Source organism: Juglans microcarpa x Juglans regia, chromosome 7D (assembly GCF_004785595.1).
Source record: "Juglans microcarpa x Juglans regia isolate MS1-56 chromosome 7D, Jm3101_v1.0, whole genome shotgun sequence".
Lineage (NCBI taxonomy): Eukaryota > Viridiplantae > Streptophyta > Magnoliopsida > Fagales > Juglandaceae > Juglans > Juglans microcarpa x Juglans regia.
Window position 1 is genome coordinate 5,833,366 of NC_054606.1, and position 17,123 is coordinate 5,850,488.

The 17,123-nt window shown below is 39.1% G+C and overlaps 1 protein-coding gene and 1 long non-coding RNA gene across 2 annotated transcripts; one reads left to right on the forward strand and one right to left on the reverse strand.

Moving 5' to 3' along the window:
- Positions 1-2,943: 2,943 nt before the first annotated feature.
- On the forward strand, positions 2,944-6,516 carry LOC121239474 (cation/H(+) antiporter 4-like). Its single transcript, XM_041136721.1, has 5 exons — positions 2,944-3,014; positions 3,110-3,257; positions 3,903-3,962; positions 4,251-5,300; positions 5,385-6,516. The coding sequence occupies exons 1-5, from the start codon at positions 2,944-2,946 to the stop codon at positions 6,483-6,485; spliced, it is 2,430 nt and encodes an 809-aa protein (XP_040992655.1). The 3' UTR covers positions 6,486-6,516.
- Positions 6,517-10,822: 4,306 nt separating this feature from the next.
- On the reverse strand, positions 10,823-11,816 carry LOC121239015. Its single transcript, XR_005935227.1, has 3 exons — positions 11,725-11,816; positions 11,560-11,588; positions 10,823-10,866 (listed from the first exon to the last, which is right to left on the reverse strand). It is a non-coding gene; the product is annotated as an uncharacterized LOC121239015 (long non-coding RNA).
- Between the last annotated feature and the right edge of the window lie 5,307 nt (positions 11,817-17,123).

Consider the following 17,123-nt stretch of genomic DNA (forward strand, 5'->3'; position numbering starts at 1 on the left):
GTTTCATATATAACTGCACGTACTTACCCCTAAGTAGGCAATAGCTAGAATCTGGTTTATTCTTAGTTTGTGCGTTAGAAAACAGACTTTCTGGGAAACAAATTAGAAAGAAAGAAAGAATTTAGAAAAGAATCGGTCTGAATTTCCTTGTCAATCCACCTTTTACATTTCTTTCTTTCTACCCCATTTTTCTCTGTGTGAAGAAAGTAAAGACTAAGACACCAGCATGATACCGTCGCTAGATCTTGCAACTTCATTTCATAATTCAAGCATCATCACCATAACCGAATGTGTTGATCTTCCCTATAGGGTCCATTCGCCAGGCCTATGGAACTACCTTCATTCTGGGAATATGTTTTCATTGCCACAGCTTGAGCTGCAGATGATGATTATTTTTGCAATCACGCATGCCTCCCATTACATTCTTAAGCCATATGGAGTCCCTCAATTCACCTCTCAAATTATTGTATGTAGTACTGCTAATCTCTTGATCCACTTCAATATTTATCTTACTTGAACATGTTTATAATATGGTCTTTTCTATATCCATATACACTCACGACATGGTACTTTATATATAAGTGTGTGTTTGTCTATGTGTGAGGCTACGTACGTACTAATGGAAAGGGATACAATGTTTTCCAAATATTCATTTCATTGAATGCAACGATTACATAATGCCTTAGAAATCTTATATAGGCATATGATACAGCAGGTAATGACTAGAAAGGAATAAAAGTTTATTATAATAGAGACAAGAGAGTAGAGATCTTGAAACTTTAAGAGCTGCTGAGGTCTATTTATTGTAGCTCCTTATTCTTTGAGTGAGCATCATTTTGATTTAGGTTGTATCAGAAAACTTACCATGAAGAAAAGCATTTTGGATGTCGATTTGTCGAAGGCATAGGCCAAGGGCAACTGCAATTGAGAGGACTAACCGAATGGTTAAGGGTTTAATCACTGGACTGAAAGTTTCGGTATAATCTATACCGATTTGTTGGTGAAAGCCCTTGGCCACGAGCCTTACTTTTCGCCTTTCAATTGAGCCATCAGGCCGCAATTTTGTTCCAAATACCCACTTGCAGCCAGCGATATTAGAAACAAAGGAAGGAGGGACTAGGGTCCAGGTGTTGGTGTTCACAAGGGCATGGTATTCGTTGGCCATGGCAGTTTGCCATTAGAGAAATTTAGAGGCTCTAGTGAAGGAGGACGACTCATCGGGAACCATGGTAGTGGAAATAAAACAGTGGGGAGAAGGATATGGAACGGTGTCGTCGGTGAGAATTCGAAGTCGAGAGGAATTTGTGAGGGAACGAATGATGATGTGAGAGCGTGGGGGGATTAAGAGAGGAGAGTTTTGAGGTGATGGAGGAGGAAGATCCGAAGGAGATGATGAGTGTTGAGAGAGATTAGGGATTTCAGATTGAGAGTTTGGGGAAGACGAACGAGGTGTTTCAGAGGAGGATGAAGGGATTATGTGATGGGTTTGTGTGAGAGTGGGCGGATCAGAAGATAGATGTGATGGGCAGTTGTGGGTATAGTTGCGGTTAGGCTAGAGGAGTGTAGAAGAGGAATTGGGGCAGACGTGTGTAGAGTGGGGTTTATGGTAGGTGTGTGTAGGACTAAGTTTGGGCCAAGGGGAACGGGGCCGATAATGGAGTTAGGAAAGCATGGAAGAGAAACAATACGTGTAGTGGGCTGAGGGACAGAAACATCAGAAATGGAATTTTTGTATGAAAATTTTGATTCGTTAAAAGTGACATCATGAGAAATATAGAGATGATTTTTGTGATAATGAAGACATTTGTACCCTTTTTGAGAGGGACTATATCCAAGAAATAAACATGAAGTGGACTAAAAACTTAATTTGTGACAATTATAGAGTTGGAGATTAGGTCAACATTCACATCTAAAGATTTTGAGAAAGGTCTAATAAGGGAGTTTGTGATAAACCATGAAATAGAGAGATCGATTTTGTAACACAGGTGTGGGAAGTAAATTGATGAGGTAGGTAGTGGTTTCAAAGGCATCAGCCTAAAAAGAAAAAGGAAGAGAGGCTTGGGCTAGGAGAGTAAGCTCGGTTTCAACAATGTATCGATGTTTGCATTTAACAAGGCCATTTTGTTGGTGTGTGTGGGGACAAGAAAAATGATGAGTTATTCCATGGGTCTTGCAAAGGGATGTGAGGGAGAGAAATTCCCCTCCAGCATCGGTTTGTAAGGAGATAATTTTGGTGTTAAAAAATTTCGGCAAATTTAATGACTGATGTAAAAAAAAATTACACATTAGATTTATTTTTGAGAGGAAAAAACCAAGCGAACCTTGTGAAGTGATCAACTATGGAAAGATGGTATTTAAAACCATTTCTTGAGACAAAAGGGGCTGGACCCATACATCAACCCATGGCAGATCCAAGGGCTTTACAGAAGTAATGGAACCTAATGAAAAAGGCAATTGATGGGCCTTGGCTAAGGAAAACAAACAAAAGAGGAACTGTTGGGGAAATAAGGCAAGCAGTTGGTGTGCAAGACTCTAGAGACGACATCGAGAGATGGGTGACCGAGCCTTCGATGCCAGTAGCTTACGGAAGCTTTTTCACCAAGATTAGCGGACGGGGAAGGCAATAGGAGGGAGGGAGGAAGGAAATTGAAAGAGGCCATTACGGGTTGGTCCACTGATGAGGAGCCTCTTTGTCAGGTTGTCCTTCACGGAGAAATGGGTTGAATGGAATTCAAAGGAACAAAAATTATCAGTGCAAAATTGTAAGACAACTACCATATTTTTTGTGATAGAGGGAACATGAAGAAGATTATGAAGCTTGAAAGATGAAGAATTAAGAGAGGAGTCACCGATATTGTGAATGGGAAGAACAACGCCATTTCCAACTCGAATTTGTTCATTGCCACTGTATGGTTCGGATAAGAGGTTAAGATTGGAAAGATAATGGGTGATGTGGTGGTGGCAGCACCGTCTGGGTACCAGGTGGAATCTGTGATGGCTGATGGCATGGGGAGGTATAGTTGGCAGAAAAGGATCGGGTGGGTCATATTGATAAGCATGATCAAACCGAAAATGACATTGTAGAGCGACATGTCTAGGTTTGTTGCAGACTTGACAAATATGTCTATGTTGGTTGCTGTTTTGGAAAAAGAAATTTGAGTGGGAATTTGAGGATGAACGTCCTCTGTTGGAGAAGAACCTTCCTCTGCCTTGTGGATTTCGGCCTCTACGAAAAGAACCTCTACCTTGCTGATCCTGTTGGTTGCCTGTATTGAGGTTAGCAGATGGCTAAAGGAGAGGTTATGGTGCTGGTATGTGTCACCCTGCTTTCATGAATAAGAAGGTGATAGAGTTCATGGGAGGTTATGGGTTCAGTTCTGGTGGCAATTGAGGTTATGAAGGATTCGTAGGTTGAGCCCAGACCATTGAGAAGATAGGTTACAAACTCTTTGTCGGGAAGGGGATTTCCAGTTGCAGCAAGTGTATCAGCTAGCATTTTCACCTTGTTGAAATAATCCGAAATGGATTGTTCTCCACGAGCCAGATTTGTGAGTTGGAATCTGATTTGAAACTCCTTTGCTTGAGAGTGTGAGCTGAACATAGATTCAAGTGCAACCCATAGCTCGCGTGAGGTACCTGCAGAAATGGCATGACCAATCATAGACTTGGTTAGTGAAGAAAACAGAATACTCAGAAGGAGTTGATCTGTACGTTGCTAAGAGAGGTAAGCTGGGTTTATTTTGGGACTGGTATTGGTTTCAGTAGTGAGCATTTTTGGTGGGGGTATTTGTGTTCCATCAACATACGAAAAAACATCTTGTCCTCGTAAATAGGATGTGAGCTGAACTTTCCACAATAAGTAATTTTCATAGTTATGTTTTATGGTTACTAAATGTGAGAAGGAAGAAGGAATAGAGGTAGGACGTGATGGGGAGGCTGCTGGGTCGGGGTCGTCTGCCATGGTGAAGAGAAAAAAAAAGGAGGATCAGAGAGACTGCTAGTCTAGCAGCTCTAATACCATAACATGAGAAAGGGATACAGTGTTTTCCAAATATTCCTTTCATTGAATGCAACGATTACATAATGCCTTAGAAATCTTTTATAGGCATACGGTACAACAGGTAAGGACTAAAAAGGAATAAAAGTTTGTTATAACATAAACAGAGAGTAGAGATCTTGAAACTTCTAGAGCTGCTGAGGTGGATTTATTGCAGCTCTTTATTCTTTGAGTGAGCATCATTTTGATTTAGGTTAATACGGACGAGACTAATGAATTGAATATTCTTCGTGTGAATCAGGCGGGCATAATCCTCGGTCCATCACTACTTGGGCGCTTTGAACCATTCAAGATCTTGTTTGACGTTAGAAGTCAAGAAATAATTGGTGTACTGGCTGCCTTTGGTTACGGACTGTTTTTGTTTTTGAGCGGAGTGAAAATGGATATGAAAGTGTTAAAAAGGACGGGAAGAAAAGCCTTATATACTGGTATTGCCTGCATATTGTTCCCTTTGATAATTGGCTTGTCACTTGGACTGTCCCTTAAAAGATCTTGGCTCACCAAAGAAGAAGCATATAGTCTTCCATTTCTGACAGCATTTCATAGTTTAACTCCATTTCCGGTGGTCGTTTACCTTCTTGAGAAACTCAAGATCTTGAACTCTGAACTTGGTCAATTAGGCCTATCTGCAGCGTTGGTTTCCGACGCAATTGGCTTGTTTCTTCTTGTTCTTGCCACATGGAGTATGGTTGCCAGGGAGAAGGGTTATTTTCATGTTATTTTTGTTGGAGCTTCAACCATTATCTATCTCTTAACCGTTGTATTTGTTTTTCGACCCGCAATGGTTTGGATAGTCAAGCAAACACCCAAAGGAAGGCCTGTCAAAACCGTATACATTCACATGATCATGCTGCTGATGCTTGTGACTGGCGTGCTTTCTCATTCGATTAATTTTACTTGTGTCATTGGACCTTTTTTTCTCGGTTTGGCGGTACCAGATGGACCGCCTTTAGGATCTGCCATTGTCAACAAGTTCAACTGCTTCACTGAACATGTGCTTCTTCCACTCTTTGTAACTATATGTGCTATGAAGGCTGATCTAGGTTTAATCAGCCTCGGTAGCAACTTGCTGGCCTTCGATATAATCCTCCTTATCGCGACTTTTGCTGCTAAAATGGTGGCCTGTTTGATTCCTCTCTTGTACTCCAAAATGCCCATAAATGATGCTCTAGCACTTGCTCTCGTTTTGAGTTTCAAAGGTGAAGTTCAGCTCAGCTTATATTCTTACTTCGGAGATGACCAGGTGACTATATCTTTATTTTCTCCTCTGCTTTTATACTAGAAAAATGGATTCTTTTTCTAACCAAACAACAATAAACAAAACTAGGTCCAACTTATACTAGACAAGACGCTTTCTTTATCGATAGTTGCGATCCTAATTAATGCAACTATTGCACCAATCTTGGTGAAGTACCTATACGATCCTTCAAGGAAATATGCAGGTTACAAGGAAAGGGATATCATGCATAATAGACGCAATTCAGAGCTTCGCATCTTGGTGTGCATTCACAAACCCGACAACATTCCTTCGGTTATCAAACTACTGGAAGCTTTAGGCCCGACAAGACAAAGACCCCTTACTGTTTATGTTCTTCACCTTATCAAACTGATTGGCCGAGCCTCCCCCGTTTTTATCTCCCACCAAATGCAGAAAAAGACTCTCTCCAAAACTTGCTATTCTGAGAACGTTATTATCGCATTTAATCGCTTCAAACAAGACAATCTGGATGGCATATCACTGTTGCATGTTTTCACTGCCATCTCTCCACCAAAGTACATGCACGACGACGTATGCACTCTTGCACTGGACAAGCTCGCGTCCCTCATAGTACTCCCATTCCACCGGAAATGGTCCCTCGATGGGTTTGTTGAATCGGAGGACTGTGCTACAAGGACTCTGAACTTCGGTGTCCTTGAACTAGCACCTTGCTCCGTGGGGATCCTTGTTGATCGTGGCCGTTCAACTATTCCAGCAGATTCGTCTTATTCTGTTGCAATGATCTTCTTAGGAGGGAGTGACGATCTAGAGGCATTAACATTGGCGAAACGCATGGCCAATGATATGATGAACATCAATTTGACTGTGGTTCACTTTGTTGCATCTGGGAGTGAAGAGATTAGAGATTGGGGCTATTTGCTGGACCAGCAGGTGCTCAAGGATGTTAAACTTAACAATGTGAGTGGTGGATGTGTGGCGTATATAGAGGAGATGGTGGAAGATGGACCTCAGACGGCATTGATAATTCATTCTATGATAGACGAGTACGACCTTATTATAGTTGGAAGGCGGCACAATGTAGTGTCCCCTCAAACATCTGGGCTTGCAGAATGGATTGAATTCCCTGAGCTGGGTATCATCGGAGATCTTCTTGCCTCCTCAGATAACAACACCAGGACATCCGTTTTGGTGGTGCAGCAGCAGCAGTAGCGACTACGACGACGGGCAATATCCTAGTCATGGTTAGGAAAGTGAGATCCATTTTAAAAAAGAAAATCTCTTCTTTAATAGATTCATTTTTGGTTTTAAAAAAGGAAAAATCTAATTGTAAGTGATTCTGCACATCAATATGCACACCCATTCAATATGATTAGTAAAAAAATAGATTTTATTAAAAACAATGCTAATTTGAATTTAGAATATGAAGGCAACAACATTAATATGCAGATTGGTGCGCAAACTTGCTTGTACATAATAAAACTTTTTCAAAAAAAAACTGCACATAGTTCTTAAACTTATAATTAGCATTACTCATTTTGGTTGAAAATGAAAGAAGCCACACGGGATTGTGTAGTGATCTATTATTGTCAATTCCAAACATATATCGAGGCATCAAACTATTTTGTGAATTTATATTCTAGTTCTTTGATTCAAAATAAATTTCATTTTAAATTAAGAAATGTACGTGTATTAGACCATTACGCAAGCACCATCTTTGTTGTCCAAAAGCTAGCTTCTCTTCTCCAATTATCGATCTCATCTACAGACATACAATGGCATGCGGTCCTTCCATGCAGAGCAATGGGATATACACTTAGAGATTTAGTTAATTACGAAACTCACGGCAGGGACATGAGGATCACCACAGAAGTAAGCTAGTTTTTAGTGGATTGACATTATCTTGAGAATCTGAGATGGCATGGACGTAGCGGAAGACGTTCGAGAATAACAAACAGAGGAAATAAAGTTTATGAAATAAACAGAGGAGCAACGGGAGAACTGTGTCTTCCGAGAATTGACGCCGAATTTGCAGAAAAATTTAACACTGCTTTCTTATTCCAAACTTTTCATAATCATCATCCATTACAACGATAGCCAAATATATATGCATCCCACCCAAAAGGAAAGTAGATAATTGATAAAGGAAATACTTAGTAAAGGAAACAATAAACCCAGTAAATCATCGTGAAAACGGAAACAATTTTGAAGGAAAGTTGACGCCATATCCCTCAATTAACGTGATGCATGGTTGGAATTCCTTCTTCACGTCAATCACTTAAATGTTCCAAAATCATAGGAAGCAGCTGCCACGTTAATTGTATCCACGTCCTGCATCAGGCATATATCATGTTCTGAATATTAGGGTGCGACTCAACATGATATTAATATATATAGTTTCAAGGTATTCTCGATTAAGTTGTGTTTGTTTGTTGAATGAAATTCAATTCATTTCAACTCATCTCAAATTAATATTTGATGGAACCCACTACTTTTTCAACATTCTATAAAAAGTTAAACTATATCAACCTAATTTATTTATTTCAATCTAAAAAGTTAAACTCACAAAATATTACTATTCACAATTCAATTTAACTCATCTCAACATCTAAATGTAGACAACTTACATGGTTTGAATAGTGAGTTGAGTTGAGATAAGATGAGATGAAAGTTAAAAGTTGAATAAAATATTATGTTTTGTTTTGAGATTTGAAAAAATTGAAATGTTTATTGTATTTTGTTAAGAAAAATTTTAATGACTAAATGAGATGAGATGAGTTGAGACCAGTATTTTAAATTTCGTACCGTACCGGCCGGTACGGTCGAAATTTTTCGTTTCGGCCATCCGGTCGGTACAGGTACTATACTTGTTCCGTACCGGCCAAAATACCGGCCGGTACCGGTCGTACCGGCCTCAATTGGCTTGTGTGTTTTTTTTTTCAAACTACAAGTTTATTTTTTAACTTTCAATTCAGCCTAAACTATTTATAATTTATATAAATATGTATTTATATATAATTTATTTATATATAGATTATTATTTTGGAATATAATTTTTATATATATTTATATATATAATTTATTTATATATCGACTATCCCGAAACGTTATCCAGAAACGCTATCTCGAAACGGTACCGATACTAAAATATTTCGTTCTAGTACTTTGACCGGTACGTCGTCTAGTACAATATTCAAAATATTAGTTGAGACAGTTTTACTATTCAAACAAGGAGACCGAGAGACAACCCATAAACGCCACACGTACAAGAACCAAGTTATCAAGGTGAAAGATCTCGCAATCATTAACCTTAATTAATTAGGATATTACAGTATCTATTAATTAATGATTTTCTATTTATTAATTTTATAAAACTCTAACCCATATTCCCTTTGCCTCTAACTAAAATTATAAGAGAAATAAAACACATAAATCCATATATACTAGCTTATAAATTTATAATTTTTATAAAATATTTTTATGACGGTAACACTTCTCAAATTATAATAACATGTAATGACGTTAGGACCATTAATCATAGCTCTTAATTATTTAGTAACACGACACTTTTAACCATATATAATTACCAACTACGACCAAATATAAATGACTGTTGGGTGGGGTACTACTCTATTTTCAAAGAGGCTGGACTTCTGAAAAAAGCACATGGTGCTAGCAGTAGCTTTTTTTTATTTATTTTTGAAATATGGACTCTTTCATATATAACTCAATTTGAGAAGATTTTGAATACAGGGGTAGTACCCTACAAGAATGCTCTCCTAAGAGAGACTCAAAGCCTTCTTAGCTAGGCAATGTGCCGCTACATTGAAGTTCCTAGAATTAATACGGCATGCGGACCAGCTTTGAAAGCAAGTTAGAATTTTCTTAATGTCTCTCACAGGTAGATCCACCGGAATGCATTTGTTTTCTGCTCCATTGATGGCCTGGATCACGCTTAGAGAAACATCTTCTAGTACAATATTGGGAAGCTTCAGTATAGAGCAGAAAATTGCAGCTTTCAATGCTGCGAAAGATTCACCCAGTAGTGGTTCGGGAAATAGATCATGAGAAGACGTAAGGGTAGCAGTTACTGTGCCATTCCAGTCTCTTATTACCGCACCAACTCCAACTCTGCACCTTACCTTGTCAATGACAGCTTCCCAATTGGCCTTGAATTTGTTAGGAGGAGGCACACACCATGCACGGGTTTTGGAGTAGAGGGTGTAACGCCCCAATCTTGAGGGTCCGGAGAGTTAACTCATAAAACCTGATAATCAACTCTAACACGGCAAGAGTACTTCCAAATTCAAGAATATATCCATTTTCCCAAACTTCAAATCGAACGTAAATACTTCAATTAAATAAATCAAATAAACTCATTTATCCAATATTCAAACCAACAACCCAAATAAAATCAATTCTTCTTCATGTCTCAAATAACAACTAGAAATTTTATAACATTAACATAGTCTCCATAAACCGTCTAAATCCATTGAAGCAAACTTAAGAAAGATAATTAACTTCCAACACCAACACTAATATCATGAGATACTCGACAACAAAACAATGCTAATCTTCTCCAAAGACTCTAATACTGATCTTCGGCGGAGCCATTGATGTCATCTGAGATATTATGAAGATTAACGGGGTGAGTTATCAACAACTCAGCAAGCAGAGAGCATATACTAGCATGTAAACATGAGCATTTATAATATTTGATAAGCCGAACAAAACATTTACTTTCAGAATGCAGAAACAAAACTTATACAAAAATTTTAGAGCAACATTTTCAGAAAATAAACTTATTCCAAAAAGAAGATCCGTTGGCATTTCCAAACTGAAACATTATAATTAAATCATCTCTTAGCATCACATCGGGACAATACCATGTTTAACCCCCGTGGTAGGGTTATAAACCACCATTATACCCGTGGCTGAGCCATATTCCATGTTTCACCTCCGTGGTAGGGTTATAAACCACCATTATACCCGTAGCTGGGCCATTTTCCATGTTTCACTCCCGTGGTAGGGTTATAAACCACTATTATACCCGTGGCTGGGCCGTATACCATGTTTCACCCCCGTGGTAGGGTTATAAACCACCATTATACCCGTGGCTGGGCCTTAACAGAAACAGAACGGATTTCATCGAAAATCCGATTACAAACATATACAGAATCAGAACTTCATGCCAAGATTTAGATGACACATCATATCAAAACAAAACACTGAAAAGCTTCAGATCATTTCACATATTTGAGGTAAACATAAACAAAATATTCTCATTGGTTCATAACAAAACTTTTAGAATTCCTTATTCGCTCTTTTACATAGTTCAGAAACAAAGTGCACAAAACTAGCTCATGTCTACACCAGTCATGACAGAAAATACTTTCTCTTATATTGAATTTATGCATATGCAGAATAAACATCTAAGGTTGTTTTTAGATCATTTCTTTTCAAAAACAAACACGTTTATTTTCAAAGTCAACCTCATTATATTTCTTTTATGCAAAACTAGTATATGAACCCCGCTTACCTGACTTCTTCGTATTATCAACAACTTGAGCCGGAACTCTAATAGTAACACCACCTAAACAAAAGAACATATATCCAACATTTAATAACCAATCTAGTAGGCTGTTATTTATTAAGTAATAAATCAAAACAATCCTTTCACAACTCAATAACTATCCTAACAATTAAACCCGAACAACTCTCTTCACCCATTCACATTTAAAACCCAAAACAACCACCTTCTATAACACCAAACCAATTATAATTATTTCCAAAACCAACAACAGTAACTCCATTAATTAAAACATAATCCAACCCAAACTACCTCCAACCTTTGAATAAGACAATTTCAGTGCACGCATCATTACTCTAATCATTCAACAATTCAAAATTTGCACGAAACTTCAATACAACCAGTTCCAAAACATCCATTGTTCACACCGAAGAGTCTGAAATAATATTTCAAACACTGACTCACAAAACACCCAAGATTATACCCATCAACATCCTTAATTCTAACACACTCCACTGCTCTAACAATTAAAAACATCAATCCGAAATAAAAGTCACAAAATTTTCTACTGGAATAAATTAATGGTCTACGTAAAGGGGAAAAAATTGACTAAATGATGCACGACTAAACATGCAGCGTGCGTGTGTGCGTCAAAGCAGAGTAAAACCGAAAATGGTAGTGAAGCCCGTAAGAGTAGAACCGGAAGAAGAATGAAGGAGAAGAAGTAAAATACAATAAATAAAAGAGAGGAGTTACCACTCTGTTCAAGAAGCCGAAAAAAAAATCTGCAATGGAAGAACAATTTGAATTTTCAAAACCTTGAGTTGAGCACACGGTGAAGAGATGAAGAAGAAGAAGAAGAAAAAAAAAACACTGAGAACCCGATTGAGTAATCTGAAAAAAATTGAGTAATAGCCGAACCTTGAGTGTAAAAGGAGATGAAACACAACTGCTGGAGTCGTGGGTTGGTGCGCATGGGTGAGTGAGATCCGGAATTGCAGAGAACTGGGGGGAGGCAACGCGAAGAAGAGAAACAGTGTTTCCGTAAAAGGGAAAATAAATTCCTTCAGCAAACGGCGTCGTTCGGTCCTTCCTTATCCACTCGTGGGCTGGGCTTCTCCAACGGGTTGGGCTTAAAGCCCAGTTGTTACAGAGGGGGATTTCTGTTTTTGTTGACCACCACACAGGCTGAAATCAAGGAGGTTCATGGAGATTAGATTGTTCACTTGTTGGGGAGAATTGAATTTTGATTCGAACACCCGAGTGTTTCTTCTGTGCCAAATGTTTTTTGCTGTTATGGCAATCTCAGTGAGTTCCTCTTCAGACATGGTGGAGGATAGATGGTCTAGGAAATCCTTGAAAGGGGAATCAGAGATACTGCATTTTTGAATCCTCCTCGAGCTGAGGCTCCATACATCTTGGGCAGATTTGCACCACGATAGAGCATGAGCAACGGTTTCAGGATGGCATAGGTAGATAGGGCACATGGGAGATTGCACCACTTTCCTCTTATGAAGGTTGAGCTTTGTTGGAAGGATTTCCTTGACTGCTCTCCAAATGAACATCTTGACAGAGTTAGGGCTTTTTAGTTGCCAAATGTTACGCCAGATATCTGATTTTTGGATAGCCCTTGAGGATTGACCCAACTTGCTATATGAGATTGACCCTTGGAGGTGATAAGCAGACTTTACTGAAAACTTGCCATTTGAAGTGCATCTTCGAGTCAATATGTCTGAGCTTCTACAAGGGTTGATAGGCATTCGAGATATGGTCTCGGCTTTAGTTTCACTGAAAATTTCCTGGATCAAATTTGATATCCATTGCAGCGTGTCTTGGTCTATCAACTGAACTACTTTAGCTCCCACATCAAGGATTTTTGGTGTGGATTGGATCCTGAATGAGGTAGGGATAGGGATCCACTAATCTTGCCAGATGTTCACCCTTTCTCCATTTCCTATTTTCCACATCAAAACCTTCAAGTAAGAGGGGCCTGGTAGAAATATTACTCCTCCAAACAAAGGAGTCATTTTGTTTAACCTTAGCAGAATAGAAGTCAGTTGAGGGATAATACTTGGCTTGTAAAACTCGAGCAACCAAAGAATGAGGGCTTTGGAGGACCTCCAACCTTGTTTAGCCAATAATGCCAGATTGAAATGTTCATAACCCCTGAATCCTAAACCCCCCCTCCTTCTTAGACTTGCCAAGTTCCTTCCAGGTCATCAAATGCAGTTTGCTTTTGTTATCCTTTTGGCCCCACTAGAAAGTTTGCATCAATTTATTAATACCCTTAAGGATGCTTTTGGGGATCTTGAATAAACCCATGCTGAAAATGGGGATAGATTGAACCACAGATTTAAGGAGTATCTCCTTACCTGCTTGAGATAGTAGGTTAGTTTTCCAACTCCCTAATCGAGTCTCGATCCTATCCAAAATTGAGTTGAAAGCCTTTACTTTGTACCTGCCAACATAGGATGGTAACCCCATGTATTTATCAAAAGGGCCCAAGGCTTTAATACCTACAGTACTCAGGATGCTGTGTTGTATATCCAACTTGGTGTTCTTACTGAAAGAGTTTGATGTTTTATCAAGGTTAAGTCTCCGACCAAAGGATTTTTCATAGGCTGCAAGGATAGAGTACAATCTGGTCCATTTAGAAGAGAGAGCCTTACAGAAGATGAGACTATCATCTGTAAAAAATAGATGATTGATCTTGAAAGAGCTTTGAGCAATAGGAATACCTAAAATGAGACCTTGCTACTTTGCCTTATTAAGAGAGAAGCTTAGAATTTCTGAGCACAAAATAAATAAGTAGGGGGATAGAGGATCCCGTTGCCTAATCCCCCTGGTAGGTAGAAAGGTTTCTTGAGGAATGCCATTTACTAGAAGAGAGTAAGAGACTGTGGTCACACATTACATAACAAGCTCGATCCAATTGCCATCAAACCCCATTTTTTCCAACATAGCTCTTAGGAAAGACCACTCTACCCTATCATATGCCTTACTCATATAAAGTTTTAAGGCCATGAAACCTTCCTTTCTTCCCTTCATCCTAGTTTGCATAAAATGCATCAGTTCATAGGCCACAATGATATTATCAGAGATCATCCTTCCAGGTACAAAGACACTTTGTGTGTCAGAGATGAGGTTTGGCAGGATAAGTTTTAATCGATTGGCAATGACCTTTGCAATGATTTTGTAGAAGACATTGCAAAGACTGATAGGTCTGAAATTGGCAATGACCTTTGCATGGGTGTGAGACTTTTCTTTTGGGATAAGGGTGATATATGTGTGGTTTATTGATTGGAAACCTTGTCGAGAATTTAGAAATTCCATCACATCTGCAACTGTATCAGAGCCCACAACATGCCAGTGATTTTGAAAGAATACTGCAGGGAAGCCATCAGGTCCAGGGGACCTTAGAGAGTTCATTTCAAAGACTGCTTTCTCTACTTCCTGCCTTGAGTAATCCCTTCTTAGGGCCATGTTCATATTAGCTATAACAATAGCTTCAAAATTGTCCAGAGTTTCTGCAATGCCCTTAAGATTTGAGGATGAGAATTGGTTCATGTAGTATGCTTGGAATTGTCTTCCATCCTCTTTTTGGCCAGCCAATAGAGTGCCATTCTCAGAGTAAAGTGTATTAATGGTATTCCTTTGTTGTCTGTGAGTAGCACATTTGTGATTTTTTTTTGTGTGTTTTTGTCACCTTCTTTTAGCCATTTTTGTTTGGCCCTTTAGCGCCACTTCATATCCTCCCCTTTAAGGCCTTCATCTACTTCTTTCTGGAGGAGTTTAACTTGCTCATTCAGATGGCCTGAGTTAGAGTCTTGCAAGGATTTGAGCAAGTTCCTTTTATGAGAAATGTAGAATTTCTGATGACTTTGTGTTGTTCTATGCCATTCCTTTAATTGAAACTTACACCTCTCAAGGCCTCTTCTGGTAAATTCTGCTTTTGAACCAGATTTGAAAGCACCACTCCATGCTTTCTTAATAACTTCCTCACAAGCCTCTTTCTTGGCCCAGCCTGATTCATATATGAAAATTCTTCTAGTAGGAGTGAGATTAGGTTCTTGATTATAACAATTGATAAAGAGGGGGCTGTGGTCAGAGCACTAGACAGGTAGGACATGAACCATATTATTATCATAAAGATGTTGCCAATCACAATTCACAAGTGTTCTATCCAGCCTTTCTTTGATAAAGGCTTGGCCATCTCGATTATTACACCAAGTAAATTTTGACCCCTCATATCCGAGATCCCCTAGATCACAGTCCATGATGGTTTGTCTGAAATTCTCCATCTGATTATAGGGCCTAAAGGAAGCACTACACTTCTCATCTTGGGACATAATTTCATTAAATTCCCCCATGCAAATCCAAGGTATCCTAGGAGCAGGTTTCAATAACCTCAATACGTTCCAGCTTTCTCTTCTTTTACTCACAACAGGTTGTCCATAGAAGCCAGTCAGTAGCCCCTTTTTGTTTAAAGATTTTGAGAAAACATGAAGGGAAATGTGGCTGAGTGAGTATGAGTGTAAGGCTTTTTTTCCAAAAAATTGCTAAGCCCTCACTTCGACCAATGCAGTCAACTATGAAACTGAAATCAAAACCAATTTTATTTCTGATGTTTTCAAGTCTATCTCTTTTACACTTGGTTTCACAAAGGAAAACCATATCCAGGTCCTTTTCTCTCACCAAAAGGTGGAGCTCACGAACTGTCCGAGGGTTTCCAAGCTCTTGGCAGTTCCAACAGATGGTTTTCATGGTGATTGGCAGGGCTGTTGCACAGCCTCTACCATTACATAAGATTTTCCTTTTTTGAGGGGTGATTTGGTCTCCTCTCCGTTCCCACCAGTTCTTTTTTGAGACAAAAGGAATCATCTACCAACGTTTGCATCTCACTGGATCCCGTTACTAAAGTAGTATAACGGAAGCATCTTCAAATCAAGAAAATTCCTCAAATCAAGCAACAAACGTCATTATAGATTCTTAGCCTTAATTCGAGGATGTAACAACTATTACTTTCCATATCTATACTCTGTAACCGATAGCCTTAATTCTTGGATACTTACTTAGAATAACTCTTCTAAACGTGTATTTATTTTCTAGACAAACACTTGTAATTAGGTGTGTAATATTTTCAAATATAGAGTAGTATTATCAAAGTGAAATATCTTTCAAACTTCATCATGGTATCAGGAGAGCCTTCCTCCCACGAGAACTTGATCCCCACTTCTGAAAACACCCACCACCCGATTTCCACTCCACCATCCCCAACTGATATCCCTCTTATTGCACTTAACATATCTGCTCAAATCAATGAAAAACTCACACCATCAACCTTTCCTCAATGGCATGCCCAGTTTGAAGCCCTCCTAATTGGATACAATCTCTTTGATTTTGTCATAGGTGACAATCCTCCCCCACCTCCGAGTGATCCCTCCATTACCAATTCCTAGAAAATCCACTGGATAAGACAAGATAAGCTTATCCTCAGTGCCATTTTGGCATCCACTGCCCCCACAATCACTCCATTCATTTCCGATGCAAAAACATCTCAACAAGCGTAGTCTCCCCCACTTCTAACCCTTATTTTCCAGTTTGCTAGGAATCTCTTAGTGGTTTGTCTAGTCATCCTAGAGTTAAAAATGATACGGGAAGGACTAACCTGATAGTCATCTTGCGCAGGAGTTGTAGCTTGGCTAGCTGGATCAAAAGTGGGAAGCATGTGGTTAAGTATTCTCAACAAAAGTCTACTGCATTGGATGGAGTCTTGAAGTTTGAAGACATTTCCCCATTAAGCAAGACATTCTCTCCTTTATTCTTTACTACCCCATTATTACCAAAAGTGGTGGCACATAGCTGGATGTGTGTTGGAATTCCTAGGTCACTAGCCTCTGTTTCCAGCTTTTCTGCTGGTAGTGGACCGAGCCCCTCCCAGCCAGAATTAGAGCTGTTGCCATCAGAGTTATTGTGTTTGAGGTCATCTGAATCCTCCATCTCTTCCCTTTTACTTGACTGAACATGAACAGATTTCACCAGAGGGCTAGCTCTGAGCCAGGCTCCATACTGGGATTGGTTATCTATACGTGATCTTCCATCCCATGCAGCCTTTGAACATCTTTGTTTAGCATGTTGGATAGAACCACATTGGAAACAAAAACTTGGCAGTCTTTCATACTTGAAGGAGATCCAAACTTGACTATCCGCCATGGTAAGGAATTGTCCTTGAGCCAGTGGCTTGGAAGTTTCAACTAGAACTTTGACTTGCAAGAACTGGCCCCAACCCATCCCTTCACTATCTGTATCAACTAACAAAA